The sequence below is a fragment of the Mustelus asterias genome, chromosome 26, assembly GCF_964213995.1.
Source record: "Mustelus asterias chromosome 26, sMusAst1.hap1.1, whole genome shotgun sequence".
NCBI classification, from domain to species: Eukaryota; Metazoa; Chordata; class Chondrichthyes; order Carcharhiniformes; family Triakidae; genus Mustelus; species Mustelus asterias.
The window spans coordinates 14,623,341-14,643,039 of NC_135826.1; the positions used below are offsets into that span (position 1 = coordinate 14,623,341).

The 19,699-nt window shown below is 41.9% G+C and overlaps 1 protein-coding gene across 5 annotated transcripts in view; it reads right to left on the minus strand.

Annotated features, from left to right (window-relative positions):
- kdm4b (lysine (K)-specific demethylase 4B) overlaps positions 1-19,699 on the minus strand; it is a 428,138-nt gene that overhangs the window by 263,792 nt on the left and 144,647 nt on the right. For all 5 annotated transcript variants that reach the window (XM_078198157.1, XM_078198155.1, XM_078198158.1 and 2 more), the window contains exon 7: positions 17,621-17,670. In XM_078198157.1, coding sequence (XP_078054283.1) covers positions 17,621-17,670 — 50 coding nt within the window. The remainder of the gene's footprint in view (positions 1-17,620; positions 17,671-19,699) is intronic.

A 19,699-nucleotide genomic window follows, 5' to 3' on the forward strand; every position in this document is an offset into this window, starting at 1 on the left:
GTTATGGGTAGGGTACCTGACGATGGGAGTGATAAATGGCAGTTCATCCATACTGATTAAATATACTATAGTATAAGATAGAGGAACTTTAAACTTCAGGATTAAAAAGGAAAATAACCACAGTTTGGAGAACAGAGCAAGTCAGTGTTAAAAAAAAAATGAATTCTCATACACCATCGCAGCAATTTATTTTTAAATCAAAAATATCCTGCCCTGTGTACTCAGTTAGTAATGACTCTCCCTACATGGGCATTCCCAATTGGCATCTGCAATACCTAGATGTTGGCTCACATTCCCAATGGAGCCATTAGCATGCCTGTCAGTGATGCAGCTCCCTGCAGAGAAGGGAAACTCAAAAAGAAAAGTCTCAGAATGGGAAATGGAAAGAAAATGTACCTTGATATTACTCCGAAGGCTTTGCGGAAAGGCACAAGGTGTGTGGTAGGCAAAACTATTTGGTAAACCAAGAAACAAATACAGTTTTGAAGAGAGAAAAGTCAAGAGATACAATGATAAACAGCAGAAAAGACCCCCAAAAATATTGGGTTTGATGGTATATTGATATCAAACAATGGTTGCATTTATATAGCACTTTATCACACGTCTCAGTATTCAGATGCAATAAATTGCTTTGAGTGCAATAACAGTTATTGTGGAGATAAATACATTTAGGAGAAATCAAGATCCCAAACACAAAATAAATAAAAGAATTGATAATTTGAGGGAGGAATGATAACTGGGGCATATAATTCTTCTCCGAATCTCCAATGCCCTTCTAACAAGCAAAGTGTCAGTTCATCAATTCATCAAAAGGACAACACCTTTAAAAATGCAGCATTTCCAGGGTATTGCTCTTGAATAGCAGTTGGATTACATGTTCAAGTCTTAGGTTAAAGCTGAAACTGAGAACCCTCTGACTTCACAATGGGTACTCGTCCAGTTAAACTTCTATGCAGAGGGAGAGCAGTACGGTTGGTAGCATGGTGCTAATATTCCTTCACTTGTAATCTAGAGGCCTGGACTATTGCTTAGAAGACACCAGTTCAATTCCACCACGGCAGCTGATGCAATCTTAGTTCAATTAACTAATAAATCTGGAACAAAATGCTAAAAAATCTGCAACAAAATGCTAATCTGGTTAACAGTGATAATGAAACTACCGGACTGTCATAAAAGCTGATCTAATTCATTAATGTCCAACAGGGAAGGAAAGCTACCACCCATATACCCCAGGCTGGCATATTCCGATTACAGGTGCATAGCAATGTGGTTGACTCTAAAATGCCCTCAAAAATGATCTGGCAAGCCACTCAGTTATATCAAACCACTACAGAAAGTTGAATAAAAGTGGATAAACCAGCCAGCATCAATCTAGACAGTGGAAACAACAAAGACACACACTGTCCAGCAAATCTTCCTCACCAATACAGACCAGTGCCAAAATTGGAAGAACTGTCCAACAAGGTAGTCAACAGCCTGACATAGTCATAGCCACCAAATCATACTAGCACAGACCCAGCGTAAGTCACAGCAAGGAGGGATGGGTCCTGGAAATCCTCAAGATGGGTTCAGAAACAGCATCAAGCGAAACATTGACAAAGAAACCTCCAGTTGATTACCACCTACTGTCCTCCCTCAAGATGAATCGGTACTCTTCCACATTAACTATGACTTGGAAGAAGCACTGAAGGAAGCAAGGGCATAGAAGGTAATCTGGATAGGAGGCTTCAATGTCCATTACTGCTGAGCCAGCTGAAGGACATATCTGCCAGATGTGGCTCGCAGAAGGTAGCGAGAACTCCAACAAGAGAAAAACCCCTGTTTGATCTTGTCCTCATCAATCTACCAGATGAATCTGTCCTAGACAGTATTGGATGGAGTGACTACAGCACAATCTGTGTGGGGGCAAAGTCCCGTCTTCACATGAGAACATCCTCCATCATATTGTGAGATTCTATCATTGTGCTAAATGGAATTGGATCAGAACAGATCGAAACTGGGCATCCATAGACAATTCAACTGCAGCAGAATTGTATTCGATCATAATCTGTAACCTCGTGGCCCGCATACCCTTCACTCTGTCATTACCATCCAGTCAGGGGACCAACACAGGTTCAATGAGAAGTATAGGAGAGCATGCCAAGAGAAGCACCAGGCATAACTAAAATGAGATGCCAAACTGAGGAAGCTACAGTACATGGCTTCATGCATGTTGAAAAGCAGAAGCAACATGCCATAGACATTCAGTTTGGGTGCCGCCAGAGTCAGTCACTCAGCTCCTTACCTCATTACAGCCTTGATTCCAACATGGACAAAGGAGCTAATGCCAGAGGTAAAGCAAGAGTGACTGCCCTTGACATCAAAGCAGCATGTGATCGAGCATGGCATCAAGGAGCCCTAGCAAAACTGGAATCATTGGGAATCGGGGGGGAGACCTTTTGCTGGTTGGAGTCGTACTTGGAACAAAGGAAGATAGCTGTGGTGGTTGAAGGTCAATCATCTCAGCTCCAGGACATCAGTGCAGGAGTTCCTCAGGGTAGTGTCCTAGCCCCAACCATCTTCAGCTGGTTTGACCACTGACCTCCCTTCAATCATAAGGTCAGAAGTGGGGATGTTTGCAGATGACCGCACAATGTTTAGTACTATTCGCAACTCCTCAGATACTGTAGCAGTTCATGTCTGAATGCAGCAAGAGCTGGACAATATCTAGGCTTGGGCTGCTAAGTGGCAAGCAACATCATACCACACAAGTGCCAAGCAGTGACTATCTCCAACAAGGAAGGATCAACCATCACCATTTGACATTAAATGGCATTGCCATCGCTGAATCTCCCACTGTCAACACCCTTGGGGCTACCATTGACAGAAACTGAACTGGATTAACCATATTAATACTGTCGCTACAAGAACAGGTCAGAGGCTAGAAAGCCTGGGGCATGAAACTTACCTCCTCATTCTCCAAAGCCTGTCCACAATCTACAAGACACAGGTCAGGAGTGTATTGGGATACTCTGCACTTGCGTGGATGAGTGCAGCTCCAATAACACTCGAAGTTCAACACTATCCAGGACAAAGCAGCCTGCTTGATTGCTACCCCTTCCACAAACATTACTCCCTCCACCACAACGAACAGTGGCAACAGAGTGTATCACCTACAAGATGCACTACAAGAACTCACCAAGGTTCCTTAGACATCACCTTCCAAAGTCACAACCACTACCATCTGGAAGGCCAAGAGCATCAGGATGTCAGGAAACACCTGGAAATTCCCTCCAAGTCACTCACCAACATGACTTGGAAATATATCATTGTTTCTGGGTCAAAATATTGGAATTCCCTCCCTAATAGCACTGTTAGTGTACCTACACCTCAGACTGCAGCGTTTCAAAAATGCAGCTCACCACCACCCTCTGAAGAGCAACTAGGGATGGGCAATAAATGCTGGCATAGACAGCAACACCACATTCTATAAAATAAACTTTAAAAAAGACATAACTGAGCAATCTACAACCAATAGATCAGATCACAGCTCTGAAGTCTCACCACATTGAGTCATGAGTGGTTCTTGCTGAAGTAAGTGCTGTTTAATAGCACTGTCTACTATGCCTCCCATTGCTTTACAGTAAGAAGTCTAACAACAACAGGTTAAAGTTGGATAATTGAACAACTGAAGGAGACAACACCAAAAATATCTCCATCCTCAATGATGGGGATGCCAAGCACATCAGTGTAAAAGTCCAGGCTGAAGCATTTGCAACTGCCCTTAGCCAAAATGGCTCTATGATCTACCAGCCTCCCCCTGAGCTTCCTACCATCATGGATGCCAGTTTCAGACAATCTGATCCACTCACAATTTATCAAGAAACAGCTGAAGGCACTGGACATGCAAATATTATGGGGACCCTGTCAACATCCCAGCTGTGTATTGAAGGTTTATGTTTCAAAACTAGCAGTGTGCTAGGCGAGCTGTTGCAACACAAATACAACACTGACATCTCCCCAACAACGTGAAAATTTTCGCAGATATGCCATGTCCATTAAAAGCAGGACAAATCCAATTGGGCCCAATGCAGCCCCATCAGTCTGCACTAAATCTCTGGCAAAGTAATGGAAGTCATTATGTGGAGATGCCGGCGTTGGACTGGGGTAAACACAGTAAGAAGTCTAACAACACCACGTTAAAGTCCAACAGGTTTATTTGGTAGCAAAAGCCACTAGCTTTCGGAACAGGCTGTTCCGAAAGCTAGTGGCTTTTGCTGCCAAATAAACCTGTTGGACTTTAACCTGTTGTTGTTAGACTTCTTACTGTAAGGCAATGGGAGGCATAGTAGACAGTGCTATTAAACAGCACTTACTTCAGCAAGAACCTGCTCACTGATGGTCAGTATAGGTTTCAGCAGGATTACTCAACTCCCAGAGATAGACAAAAGAGCTGCAGAAAAGAAACTGATCAGAAATATAACAAAGTAAAAATTTCTACAAATATAAAAAAAAGTGACATTGAGCACTGGTCCCTAATCGAGGAAGACAGGGGAATTAATAATGAGAAACAAAGAAATGCCAGACACTTTACACAAGCACTTTATATCTGTCTTCACAGCAGAAGACACAAAAAGCATCCCGAGAAGAGTAGACAAGGAGGGGGCAAAAGGGGGGGGGGGGGGGGGGCAAAAGGGGGGGGGGGGGGGGGGGGGGGGGGAGAGAGAGAGAGAGAGAGAGAGAGAGAGAGAGAGAGAGAGAGAGAGACTTAAAACAATCATGATCATGAGAAAAAAAGTACTAGGAAGACTAATGGGACTAAAGGAAGACTAATGGGACTAAAGGCTGACAAATCCAGCTTTATAAATGCTGTGACTACAAGAGCAGGTCAGAGGCTGGGAATTCTACAGAGAGTAACTCACCTCCTGATACCACAAAACCAGTCCACTACCTACAGTTGATTTGATTTATTGCTGTCACATGTATTGGGATACGGTGAGAAGTATCCCACCGTACTTGCGCTACATAGACAAAGCATACCGATCATAGAGTACAAAGGGGAGAAGGAAATTAGGGTGCAGAATCTAGTGTTACAGTCATAGCTAGGGTATAGTGAAAGATCAGCTTAATAAGGTAGGTCCATTCAAAAATCTGATGGCAGCACGGAAGAAACTGTTCTCAAGTTGGTTGGTACATGATCTCAGACTTTTCCTGACATAAGAAGGTAGAAGAAAGTATGTCCGGGGTGCATGAGGTCTTTGATTAAGCTGGTTGCTTTCCAAGGCAGCAGGAAGCATAGACGGACTCAATGGATGGGAAGTTGGTTTGCATGATGGACTGGGCTACATTCACAAGTCACAGATCAGGAACATGATGGAATACTCTCCACTTGCCTGGATGAGTATAGCTCCAACAACACTCAAAAAGCTTCACACCATCCAGGACAAAAAATTCCACTTGGCTGGAAACCCCATCCACCACCTCCAAAATCCACCATATCCAACATCCACTCCTTCCACCACCAAAACAGTTGCAGTAGTATGTAGCATTTACAAGTTGAATTGCAGCAACCCACCAAAATTCCTTTTGACAACACCTTCCAAACCTGCAACCTCTACTATCTAGAAGGACAAGGGCAGAAGATGCCTGGGAACACCACCACCTGCAAATCTCCTCCGAGCCATACACCATACTGACTTGGAATTATATCACTGCTCGTTCACTGTCACTGGGTTAAAATCCTAGAACTTTCTTGTCAAACAGCTCTGAAGGTATACCTACACCACATGGACTGCACTGGTAACATTATTTTGCATGTTCTATAAAACATCTGACTCACCATAAACAAAAGCACAAGTTCCTCCATGTCTAGATTAACACACTAAGGTAGGCAATCCGACTGGAATTCGAGTGGATTATCAACTGTAGTAGGATCATAGTGGAAAGGAAACTTATATTTTTGGAGAGAATACTACATCATAGGACTTAGTTAATGGTAGGGTATTGGGGAGACTTACAGAACAAAGAGATCTAGGGGTGCACGTGTATAGCTCCTTGAAAGTGGAGTCACAGGTGGACAGAGTGGTGAAGGCGGCATTCGGCATGCTTGGTTTCATCAGTCAGAACATTGAATACAGGAGTTGGAACGCCTTGTTGAAGTTGTACAAGACATTGGTACGGCCACACTTGGAATACTGTGTGCAATTCTGGTCACCCTATTATAGAAAGGATATTATTAAACTAGAAAGAGTGCAGAAAAGATTTACTAGGGTGCTACCCGGACTTGATAGATTGAGTTATAAGGAGAGGCTGGATAGACTGGGACTTTTTTCTCTGCAGCGTAGGAGACTGAGGGGTGGTCTTATAGAGGTCTATAAAATAATGAGGGGCACAGATCAGCTAGATAGTCAATATCTTTTCCCAAAGGTAGGGGAGTCTAAAACTAGAGGGCATAGGTTAAAGGTGAGAGGGGAGAGATACATAAGTGTCCAGAGGGCCAAAGTTTTCACACAGAGGGTGATGAGTGTCTGGAACAAGCTGCCAGAGGTAGTAGTAGAGGCGGGTACAATTTTGTCTTTTAAAAAGCATTTAGATAGTTACATGGGTACGATGGGTATACAGGGATATGGGCCAAATGCGGGCAATTGGGATTAGCTTAGGGGTTTTAAAACAAAAAGGGCGGCATGGACAAGTTGGGCCAAAGGACCCGTTTCCATGCTGTAAACCTCTGACTATCAAAACAGAATACCGCAATGAGTGGATGGCACTGCTTTGATCTGCAACTGTTAGTGAAAATATTCCCTCTTCAGTTCTACTGTTGGAAGCGAATTAGATCAATATTCAAGAATGGCTCAGAAACGTTAACTGAACAGCAGAACAAATATATCCAAGTATTTAAAATCTTGCACATGGCATACACTTCATTTTCACAAAGGTGATGCTCATTGTCTACACTTATCATGGAAAAACTATAAATAAACATTTATGATATAAAAACTACACTCGAGCAGGTCTTCAGCTGAATTGTCAATAAATGAGTCAGATCACTCAATGTTTTTTGAAAAGACTTGCCCTATTTTCCCCTCTCAGGAACAAAGACGCCATTGTTTTTAACAAGACAAAATAATTCCAGAAAGTACATAGAAAATGTACTTTGGCACAGTGGTTAGCACTGCTGCCTCGCAATGCCAGAACCCGGTTTCCTCCCATGGTCTGGGGATGTGCAGGTTGGGTGGTTAGGCCATGCTGAATTGCCCCTTGGTATCCCAAGATGTGTAGTTTAGGGGGATTAGTGGGGTGGATGTATGGGGTTACAGGGCTAGGGCCTGGGTAAGATTTTTTTAATACAGGTGAGTTGATGCAGACTCGATGGGCCGAATGGCCTTCTTATGCACTGTAAGGATTCTATAATTCGCTGAATTGGCCCTTCGAGCCTGTTTCACCATTCATTACGATTATGACTGATCATCCAACTCAGTAACCGGTTCTCGCTTTGGTCCCTTTAAGCCCCAAGAGCTATACCTAACTTCCTCCTTGAAAACAATGTTTTGGCCTGAACTGCTTTCTTTGGCGAGAATTCCACAGGCTCACCACTCTCTGGGTGAGGAAATTTCTCCTCATCTCAGTCCTAAAAGGTTTACCCCTTATCCTTAGACTATGACCCATGGTTCTGGACTCCCCCACCATTGGGAACATCCAGCCTGCATCTACCCTGTCTAGTCCTCTTAGAATTCGATAGGTTTCTGAGGATTTCCATCCTCCCTCATTTTTCTCTAAACTCCAGAAAATCCTAACCAACTCAATCTCTCCTCAAATGTCAGTCCTGCCATCCCTGCAAGCTTACTTTCAGCGACTGATATACAAGGACACCCAGGTCTCGTTGCACATTTCTCTTTCTCAATCTGTAGCCATTCAGATAATCTGCCTTCCTGTTTTTTGCTACCAAAGTAGATGATCTCTCACGTACTGCACCTGCCATGCATTTGCCCACTTACCTAGCTTGTCCAAATCTCACTGAAGCATCTCTGCATTCTCCTCACAGCTCACCCTCCCACACAGCTTTATCTCATCTGCAAATTTGGAGATATTACATTTACATATTTTAAGTAGTATGATTAAACTTACCCAATAATTGGTTTTTGTCTTTTAACACCTTCATTTAAGTTTTTGACTTCAAGATCTCACCGGCTTTGGTGGGTATTTTTAGCTCAACAGTTGGAGAACATCTTCCAATTGAGTTTATTAAAGGGAATTGGATAACTATCTGAAGACAAAAAAAAATTGCAGGGTGCTGTGGAGAGGAATAAACAGCAAGCTGGCACAGACATGACAGGCCAAATGGCATTCTGATGTGCTGTAACTAGTCTATGATTCTTGAATATCCTGTGCAAGTGCAATTGGTAGATTTTCCCAGTGTGGGATTAGTACATTGTTAAGAGTTAACAGATAGCAGGATACATCCCCCTCCTCCAATGATGATTTAAGAACTTCACTTTCTCCAAGATACTCCAGAACAAACAAGCTTTATTTTAAAGAAAGTACTTTAACAAATATTCATTTCCACATGAACTATTCAAATACAACACATCATCAGTAGTGCACAGTCTGCATTACTCCTAATCCCCATGCTATCCCTGTCCAATTCTCCCAGTTGTTCCAGCATTCTCAGAACCTCTCTCTGTCTCCAGTATTCCTTGAATCTCATTCTAAAACCTCTGAGTTGCTACTAGGTCCTAAGACTGTATCCTTGGATGACTAACCCCATTCCCCAGATCCTTTTCAATGTTAATAAGTCAGTGTATCTAGTGATACTACTTGGCATAACGCCCCTGCTCTTATAAAACTAGGTAAGATTGGCAGATTTCCTTCCTTTAAGCATATTGGTGCACCAAATAGGTTTTTTAAATAATCAACAAGAGTGTCATGGGACATCATTAGACTTTCAATTCCAGGTTTCTTTGTTATTGAATTCAAGTTTCACCATCTGCTGTGGTGGAACTCAAACTAGGGTCCTCAGAGCATTAGCCTGGATCTCTGGATTATCAGTCCAGCATTAATACCATTTGGCCACTGCCTCCCCCTTAATAGTCAAGATGGCAACTTAGGTCATTTGGTAGCACAAGCCCCACAGCAGAATATGCACATGTAGCTACACACTCTTGGTTAATACTGAGAGTTCTACATTGTTGTCAGATCCTATCCTTCAAACAAAATGTTGATCCAAAAACAATCTACCTGATAAGCATTTAAGCTTCTAAGGCATTAGCAGAGAAGAGGCAGTGGATATTCCTGGTTTGGTGGCTAACATTCTCCCCTCTCAACCAATGCTACCAATCACGGTTTAGCTGATGAATCTCATTGTGTTTTGAGAGATGTTAATGGTACAGACGACTACTTTATTTGGCTACAAATCACTCCATCCATGGTTTGATCTTCTAGCACCATCTGGCAGGCTGGGGACAGTTCCAGTCCCCTGGGTCAGCATGTGTGCAGGAAGCGTCTCCAGCTGCAGCTCCTGGAAGCTCGAGTTTCAGAGCTGGAGCGGTGACTGGAGACACTGTGGAGCATCCGCGAGTCAGAGAGTATCATGATTAGCACGTATAGAGAGGTGGTCACACCGCGGGCTCAGACTCCGCAGGCAGGAAGGGAATGGGTGACCACCAGACAGAGCAAGAAGATAGGCAGGTAGTGCAGGAATCTCCTGTGACCATTCCCCTGCAAAACAGATATACCGCTTTGGTTACTGTTGAGGGGAATGACCTCTCTGGGGAAAGCAGCAGAAGCCAAACTCGATGCACCACAGTTGGTTCTGCTGCAAAGGGGAGGGGTAAAATGTGTGCTAGTGCATAAGTTACAAGGGATTCAATTGTAAGGGGGATAGACAGGTGTTTCTGTGGCCGAAAACGAGACTCCAGGATGGTATGTTGCCTCCCTGGTGCGAGGGTCAAGGATGCCTCGGAGTGGCTGCAGCACATTCTGAAGGGGGAGGGTGAACAACCAGTGATCATAGTACACGTTGGTACAAAAAGGGATACGATCCTGAAAGCAGAATACAGGGAGCTAGGAAGACAGTTAAGAAATCGGACCTCAAAGGTAGTGATCTCAGGATTACTACCGGTGCCACAGGCTAGTCAGAGTAGAAATGACAGGATATCTCGGATAAATACGTGGCTAAAGAGATGGTGTCAGGGGGACGGTTTCAGATTCCTGGGGCATTGGGACTGGTTCTGGGGGACGTGGGACCTGTACAAATTGGATGGGTTACATCTGGGCAGGACTGGGACTGATGTCCTAGAGGGGAGTGTTTGCTAGAACGGTTGGGGAGGGTTTACACTAATATGCCACGGGGATGGGAACCTAATATAAAGGAGTTCAGAGAAGGAGAGAGCAAGAACATAAACAAAAAGGTCGAAAAGGGAATAAGAAAAGTGATAGGCAGAGAAACCAAGGACAAAGTTCAAACAGGGCTATAGAAAAAATACTGGGAGCAAGACAAACAATGTTAAAAAAGACAAGCTTAAAGGTTCTGTGCCTTAATGCGTGGAGAATAATAAGTGAATGAAGTAATTGCGCAGATAGATATAAACGGGTACAATATAATTGGGATTACAGAGACATGGCTGCTGGGTGACCAGGGGTGGGAATTGAATGTCCCAGGATATTCAATATTTAGGAAGGACAGGCATCAAGGAAAAGATGGTGGAGTGACATTGCTGGTTAAAGAGGAAATTAACACAATAGTGAGGAAGGATATTGGCTCTGACAACGTGGAGTTGAGAAATACCAAGGGGCAAAAAATATTAGTGGGTGTCATATATAGTCCCCCAAACTGCAGTGGTGATGTTGGGAATGGCATTAAACATGAAGTGCATGTGATAAGGGAATATCGGTGATCATGGGTGATTTTAATCTGCACATAGATTGAGCAAATCAAATTAGCCACAATGCCGTAGAGGAGGAATTCTTGGAGTGTATACGGGATAGTTTTCTTGACCAATATGTGAAGGAAACAATTAGAGAGCAGACCATCTTAGACTGGGTGCAGTGTAATGAGAAGGGAATCATTGCCAATCTAGCTGCACAAGACCTCTTGGGAATGAGCAACCATAACATGATAGAATTTATCAAGATGGAGAGTGAAGTAGTTGATTCGGAGACTAGGGTGCTGAATCTTAATAAAGGAAACTATGAGGATGTGAGGCATGAGTTGGCCTTGATAGATTGGGGAGAGTTACTTAAAGGGATGACAGTGGATAAACAATGGCAACCATTTAAGGAACGCATGGGGGAACTGCAACTGTTTATTCCTGTCTGGCACAAAAGCAAAATGGGTAAGAGGGCCAATCTATGGCTTACAAAGGAAATTAGAGAGAGTATCCGAACTAAGGAAGAAGCATACAAATTGGCCAAGAAAAATAATAGTCTGAGGATTAGGAGCAGTTTAGAATTCAGCAAAGAAAGACCAAGGGATTGATTAAAAAGGGAAAAATACAGTACAAAAGTAAGCTTGCAGGGAACATAAAGACTGACACGAAGCGTTTCTATAAATATGTGAAGAGAAAGAAGTTGGTGAAGACAAATGTACAAATCTACAGACAAACAGGAGAACGTATAATAGGGGATAAAGAAATGGCCAAGCAACTGAATACATACTTTGGTTCTGTCTTCACAAAAGAGGACACAAATCAGATGCCAGAAATGTTGGAGAATGCAAGATTTAGTGAGGGGGAAGAACTGAGGGAGATCAATATTAGTAGAGAAATGGTACTGGGAAAGTTGATGGGATTGAAGGCGGATAAATCCCCAGGGCCTGATAATCTACATCCCAGAGTATTTAAGGAAGTGGCTCTAGAAATAGTGGATGCATTGGTGGTCATCTTACAGAATTCTATAAATGCTGGAACAGTCCTTGCAGATTGGAGGGTAGCGAATGTCACTCCAATATTCAAAAAGGGAGATAAGGGAGAAAACAGGGAATTATAGACCAGTTAGCTCAACATCGGTAGTGGGGAAAATTCTCGAATCCATTATTAAGGACTTTATAGCAGAGCATTTAGAAAGCAGTGGCAGGATCAGACAGAGTCAGCATGGATTTATGAAGGGGAAATCATGCTTGACAAATCTGTTGGAATTCTTTGAAGATATAACTAGTAGAGTTGACAAGCGGGAACCAGTAGATGTGGTATATTTGGACTTTCAAAGAGTGTTTGACAAAGTCCCGCATAAGAGATTATCGTGCAAGATTAAAGCGCATGTGATTGGAGGAAGTGTATTGAGATGGATAGAAAACTGGTTGGCAGAGAGGAAACAGAATAGGAATTAATGGGTGCTTTTCAAATTGGCAGGCAGTAACTAGTGGGGTGCCACAGGGATCAGTGCTGGGACCCCAGCTCTTCACAATATATATTAATGATTTGGATGAAGGAACAAAATGTAACATCTCAAGGTTTGCAGATGATATCAAGTTAGGTGGGAAGGTGAACTGTGACGAGGATGCAGAGATCCTTCAGAATGATCTGGACAGGTTGGGTGGGTGGGCTAATCAGTGGCAGATGCAGTATAATTTGAATAAGTGTGAGGTTATTCACTTTAGAAGCAAAAACAAGGCGGCAGATTACTACCTGAGTGGCTGTAAATTAGGAGAGAGGAGTGTGCGGGATCTGGGTGTCCTTGCTGAAGGTAAGCATGCAGGTGCAGCAGGCAGTAAAGGCGGCAAATGGCATACTGGCCTTCATTGCGAGAGGTTTTGAGTACAGGAGCAGGGATGTGTTATTGCAACTACACAGGGCCTTGGTGAGGCCACACCTAGAGTATTGTGTGTAGTTTTGGTCTCCTTTTCTGAAGAAGGATGCTCTTGCTCTCGAGGGAGTGCAGCAAAAGTTTACCAGGCTGACTCCAGGGATGGTGGGACTGATGCATGAAGAGAGATTGACTAGATTAGGATTGTTTTCACTGGAGTTCAGACGAATAAGGGGGGATCTCAGAGACTTATAAAATTCTAACAGGTCTAGACAGGAGAGATGCAGGGAGGATATTCCCAATGGTGGGGTAGTCCAGAACCAGGGATTACTGCCTGAGGATCCAGGGTAGACGATTTAGGACGGAGGTGAGGAGGCATTTCTTCACCCAAAGAGTGGTGAGCCTGTGGAATTCATTACCACAGAAAGTAGTTGATGCCAAAACATTGAATGCATTCAAGGAGGGGCTGGATATAGCACTTGGGGTAAATGGGATCAAAGGTTATGGATAAAAGCAGGATTAGACTATTGAGTTGGATGATCAGCCATGATCTTAATGAATGGCGGAGCAGGCTCGAAGGGCCAAATGGCCTCCTCCTGCTCCTATCTTCTATGTTTCTATCCCAGGGTGTAAAATGCTCAGAGATATATCAACTGCGTGATAATGGAAAATATAAATGCAAGTATTTATTTCTGTTCATCGACATAACCAGAGCTCAAACTCATTAACAAGCTTTTAAAATGAATTCCAAAGTAATGTATTTAGAATACATTTCCAGCAATGACCTATAATTACCTGATCCTGAAATGGTGTTAACTGTGCATGACCCGTGTCATCTTTGCATAGCTTTCTCCTTACACTTGTAATTGCAGCTTTTCAATTATATCTGCCACAATGGCTACCCCCTTACTGCCTGCGTGATGCATTTTCTTTTAATGCTATGAACAGTCTGTTTAACTGTCCTCAACAATGCAGCTCACCATCTTGAATGATTAGCAGAGATAATGTGGTACGTAATCATTCCTCTGCGCTGCACAATGTTTTGTTCAATCACTTTCCAAACACTTTCAAACTTTGCTATTAATATTCTGCATTCATCATACAGAATGAGAAACTCAGAAAACCTTGAACTTGCACCTAATAAAACAGTGCCAGATGTATTTTAAAAAATGAAAGTGAATAAAATAAGCTGTCAACTGTGTTATCTAATTAATTCAATACCGCTCCCTCGGGCTTGTCTCTGCATGAAAAATTTTGCATTAAGGACAAATTCAACAAGCAGTTCAGAGGCATAACGGAGAACTATCCATAGTCTCAGGTTGTTCATGAGTAATGCCTGGGTCAGCTCACCAGAAAACATCAGTTTTTTTCAGGCCCACATTTGGAAGCCTCAAACAGAACTCAAAAGAATTTGTATTTATATAATGCCTTTCATGACCTCTGTATTCTGAAGTGCTTTATAACCGATTAAGTGCTTTCAAGATGCAGCTCATTGTTGGAATATAGGAAAGCATTTCTACTGCACAGCAAAATCTCCAACAAATATCAAGGGGGCAGATAGAAACCACAGAAACCTACAGTGCAGAAGGAGACCATTTGGCCTATCTGCATCAACAACAATCCCACCTGGGCCCTATCCCCGTAACCCCACACGTCCACCCTGCCAATCCCTCTAACCTACGCAGGACACCAAGGGGCAATTTAGCATGGCCAATGCACCTAACCCACACAGCTTTGGACCGTGGGAGGAAACCAGAGCACCTGGAGGAAACCCACACAGACATGAGGAGAACGTGCAAACTCAGACAGCCATCCAAGCCGGGAATCGAACACAGGTCTCTGGAGCTATGAGGCAGCAGTGCTAACCGCTGTGCCACCATGTTGCCCGTTTTGACTAGAAAATCTGTATTAGTGACATTGGCTAAAGGATAAATATTGGCCTAGACTCCCTTGTTATTCTTTAATAGTGCCATTGGATCTATGTCCACCAGGGAAAGTAAATGGGAGCTCAGTTTAACTTCTCATCCAAATGACAAGAGCATTGTCAAGGCAGATATGCTGACGTATTTTGGTGCTGTATAGTGCACTGTAGAGGAACTGCAGAACTTACAGCGTCAATTCACGTGCAAAAATGTAGCCGATTAAGCATTCCCGTGTTGTTGATAAATAGCATTTGTGACATTACTCTGTTTTTATTGAAATGACCCTAGTTATTTTAAATTCACTAACACCTTCCACAAGATGGCAGGACAAGACTCATCAGATGAGTAACTATTCATCCACTAATGTATCTCCTAATAATTTCTAACCTCAGTTGATTTGTTTGAAAACTGTTTGCAGTTTAATATATGGTCTTGTGGAATATCGATGATCTGAATGTACTTCATATTAATGAACAAAGGGGATAATGTTCTTTATTGGCCGCTAAAGTTTGCATACATGCAAGGACACATGCTTTTTTTTTTAATGATCACTGCATAACCGTTGTCATTATAAAGTCACCTAACATTATTCTATGCACATTTCTGGAAAACCTTTGTGGCCAAGAAGGTGAAGGACATGTCTGTTGGGTAATGGAAAACTTTCACACGTTTAAGCCAGTCAACATTAAGTAATCCAGAATAAACTAATGCAGGATAGAGCTCTCAATGTCTGAAGAATATGCCCCAACTACAAATTCTAAACAGTATTTACTACTGCACTAGTGAGAGAATTGAATCTCTCACATCAAAGGTAGCCTCACAAGTTACTGCCGATGCATACAGAATACAGGAATGTGTGAAGTTTGCATGTTCTCCCCGTGTCTGCGTGGTTTCCTCCAGGTGCTGGGTAATACACTTGTTCGGAGAATCGGTGTGGGCTTGATGGGCCAAATGGCCACCTTGTGCTGTGTAAGAATTCTATGGTTCAAAATTTTTCTAGCTTTGGTTATTGTTTCGCATACTTTGGTAATGGAATAGTGACTGATCAAATCTTCCTAAATAAATCCTACAGCTGGAGACTTTCATGACAGTCTAGACTAGATTCAAGTCCCAGTCCCTGCTATGTTACCTAGCCCTGCACTATCATAAGTGATAATGGAACCTCATTGGCACCAGAGTCAGGCTTAGACCACAGCCACTAAACACTAGTGATGAAATCTATGAAGCTAACCCAGTTACTTTATCAATTATAACTAGCATTTATGGTGCTACTGGCCAACTATTTAGTAGATAATTTTCCATTAATTCAAAAACAGCGTTCCCACATGCCTGCTAGTTCAGAAATATATAGGGCGAGTAGAAATGTATATTGCTGCAAAAACAATGGCAAAAAAGTTATAGAGAAGCACTGAGCAATGGAAAACAGTTTATTAAGAAGCTAAATGTCTGAAAAGCAGCAATGTGAATCAAAGAACAGTAGATCTTTAAAATATTACCAAAAGTTATTCCATCAAAATATGGTTTTTAATAATGACTGTTGGGGGTAATTAATCTGCAACTTATTTAATTTCCTGTATGGTGCAGGCTGCTTGTAAAGGACACAATGATTTCCTAAAATAGGTTCCCCATTTGGGTATAGAACAGTACAGCACAGTAGGAGGCCATTCGGCCAATCGAGTCTGCACTTGCTCTCAATTCAATCAGTTAAAATTCTCTGCTCCTTTGCCATATCCCTGCAAAATTTTATCCCTCAGTAATCTACCCAATTTCCTTTCGAAGGCCACCATTGCATCAGTATCCATTATGCTATCAGGCATTACATTTAAATTTACAAACAACAGGGCCACCAACTTCCAAAAGGAAGATCTACTGGCATTTGTTTGAAGATTATGCCATAGGATTGTGCTGTGATATTAATGTGAAGCTACCAGCACTCACTGGTGTTGAGTAAATCAGACAGCAACATTTGCTTTCATGCACACCCAGTAAAGTGTGGAAAGCAGAAAGTCCTGTCCGAGTTGCCCTGTTCCTCAACAAGCTTCGCCACACCAGGCCTTGCCAAGAGTCTCAGCACTGAAATACATTTAAGGAATTAAGAAGCTGCAATATTTATCCACTAGATATCCACTCAACACGCCAGAAAAAGTTAAGGTTTGTACTAAGTTAATTACTGCCAAACAACTGCTTTGGCACTGAAAATTAGCAATTGCGGATTTTAATTATTGTTGTAATTTTTTACAAACTTATTGCTTTCTGTTTCTCCTCCCTCTCAGTCCGCTGCTCCTTTCCCTCTTTATTTTGCATTCTGCACATGATCTCACATCAAATTAAATGTTTTAATTCTCGGTTCCAGATTTAGATTCCAGGTGTCAATAAGGGTAGGTTGAAGAGTATGCTGCTGCTTGTCCTTCTGGTTCAAATAAATGTGCATCGCACAAACATATCAGTTCAGGATCAAAGCATTTACCAACAACTGGTCAACTCTAATGGTCACGAAACATCAATGTGACCGGCAGCATTACCTGCTATCTATGTGCATTATGGAATACATGTTAACTGAAGAATACAATTAATGGTGAGATGGCTTGGGTGAGATGTTCTGTTGAAGAGTCAGTGCAGACTCAATGGGCTGAATGGCCTCCTTTTGCACTGTAGCGATTCTATAATGTAATTTGTGTACTGACTTCAACAGTTAGAAAATGCTAACCTTTTGAGAAAGTTAATTAAATGACCATATAAATTTTGAGACTCATTGTAGCTTTAAGCAGCAACCATATCCAACATTCACCATATTCTGATCTAGCTAGGCTATTATTCCTTGCTTCACGTATGGTCTGGTCAATTATGGTGGTTTTGTTTGGCTCCATGAATATTCTGAAGGATACAAGATGATTGCGAATATATATTTATATACTATGAAATTCTTTCACAAAAATATATTTGCTTATTTTTGTTATGAATACCAATTTTTGCCTGCTTACCTTTTGCCAGTCGTTCCAGCCTTTTCCCGTGTTCTGGGGGTATTGCATACCTATAGTAAATGGAAACAAATCAAGTTAGCCCCTTGTAAAGTGGTGAAAAAGTTCTGACAATAAACAGTGTGCCTTCAAACACAGCCTTGCGTTTGACTGCAGCCCAGAATGAATTTCTTCTGCAAATTTTACAGTTTTTGACAGGATTGCTGCACAGACTTTAACACTGATCCTCAATAATCTATTGCAAAATGGAAAAGGAAGAAATGGCAGGCAAATTAAAATAAATATTTTGCATTGATCGTCACTATGGAGGTACAGGTAACATCCCATAAACAGCAGGAATTGGAAGGGAGGAACTCAGGGAAATTACAATCACCAGGGAAGTAGTACTTAGTAAATTGTTGAAACTGCAGGCTGACTAGACCCCGGGTCCTGATGGATTTCATCCCCAAGTCTTAAAAGAAGTGGCAAGTGAGACAATTGATGCATTGATTTTAATTTTCCAAAATTCACAAGATTCGGGGAAGGTTCTATTAGACTGGAAAATAACAAATGTAGCTCCATTGTTCAAAATAGGAGGGAGACAGAAAGCAAGAAACTATAAGCCAGTTAGTTTAACATCTGTCATAGGAAAAAGGCTGGAAGCCATTATTAAAGATGTTATTACAAGATGCTTAGATATATTCAAGATAATCAGAATAGAGTCAACATGGTTTGTGAAAGGGAAATAACAAATTTATTAGAGGTTTTTGAAGAAGTAATAGGTGCTGTTGATAAAAGGGAACTGGTGGATCTACCGTACTGAGATTTCCAGAAGACATTTGATAAGGTGCCACATCAAAGGTTCTGGCAGAAAATAAAAGATCATGGTGTAGGGGGTAACATATTGGCATGGATAGAAGATTAACAAGCTAACAGGAAGCAAAGAGTTGGCATACATGGGTTATTTCTGTTGGCAGGATGTGACAAATGGTGTGGCACAGGGATCAGTGCTGGAGCTTCAACTCATTGCAGTTTATATAAATGATTTGGATGAAGAGATCGATGGCATGGTTGCTTTCTTTGCTGATGATGCAAAGATAAATAGGAAAGCAAGTTGTGAAGGGGACATAAGGAAGCTACAAAGTGATAGGTTAGGTGAGAGGGCAAAGCTGTGGCAAATGTGGGAAAATGTGAGGATGAATAAAAAGGATATTATCTAAAGAGTGAGAGATTGCAGAGCTGAGATGCAGAGGGATCTAGTGTCCTCATGCATGAATCGCCAAAGATTAATATGCAAATGGTTTATTTTTTCTGAGATACTTTGAGGAATTTTCTTCCTCAAAAGCTGGCTGAAGCAGAGTCTTTGAATATATTTAAGGAAGAAGTAGATATTCTTAATAAACAAGAGGGTGAAAGGTTATCAGGGTTAGGCAGAAGTGTGAAGTTGAGGTTAAAATTCGATCAGTTGTGATCTTATTGAATGGTGGGGAAGGCTCGAGGGGCCAAGTGGTCTACTCCTGCTCCTAATTCATATGTTTCATGTATGTGATTTGGGAAACTACAGCGTGGCAGCTTGGACTACAAGTTTATTTTTGCCTCTTCCAATTTTCTCCACTGAAGGCAGCATCACACATTCGGGTGCACTTCTAAGATTAAGCTTCACCGAGCGAACCAGACCTGGCATTAGCATACAGAGTTAATGCAATGAAGAGCAGACACATTGGATAATATTTTTTCTTCAATGTATAAGCCTTGTGGCTAATTCTGGATTCAGAACTGACACATCTGGCTGAGATTAGTTACAGAGGACAAAGTAGAAACTACCATGTTCTGTACACTGCTGATATTCATATGGTGCATTTACCCACTGAGCCAGAAGTGGTCTGCTATTTACTGTGAACTGTAGCACATGGAGACAATAGATAAAGATCACAAAGTAAACACCTTGATAATTTATCAAAAATGTCAATGGTGAGTAGGCAACTGGCAGGAGCTTCCTTGATAATATGACACTCCACCCTAAGGAATGAAAAGACCTTTTATGCTCGTGATAAACAGAACGTACATTAGAATGTGTGACCTGGAAAGCACAGGCATAAATCT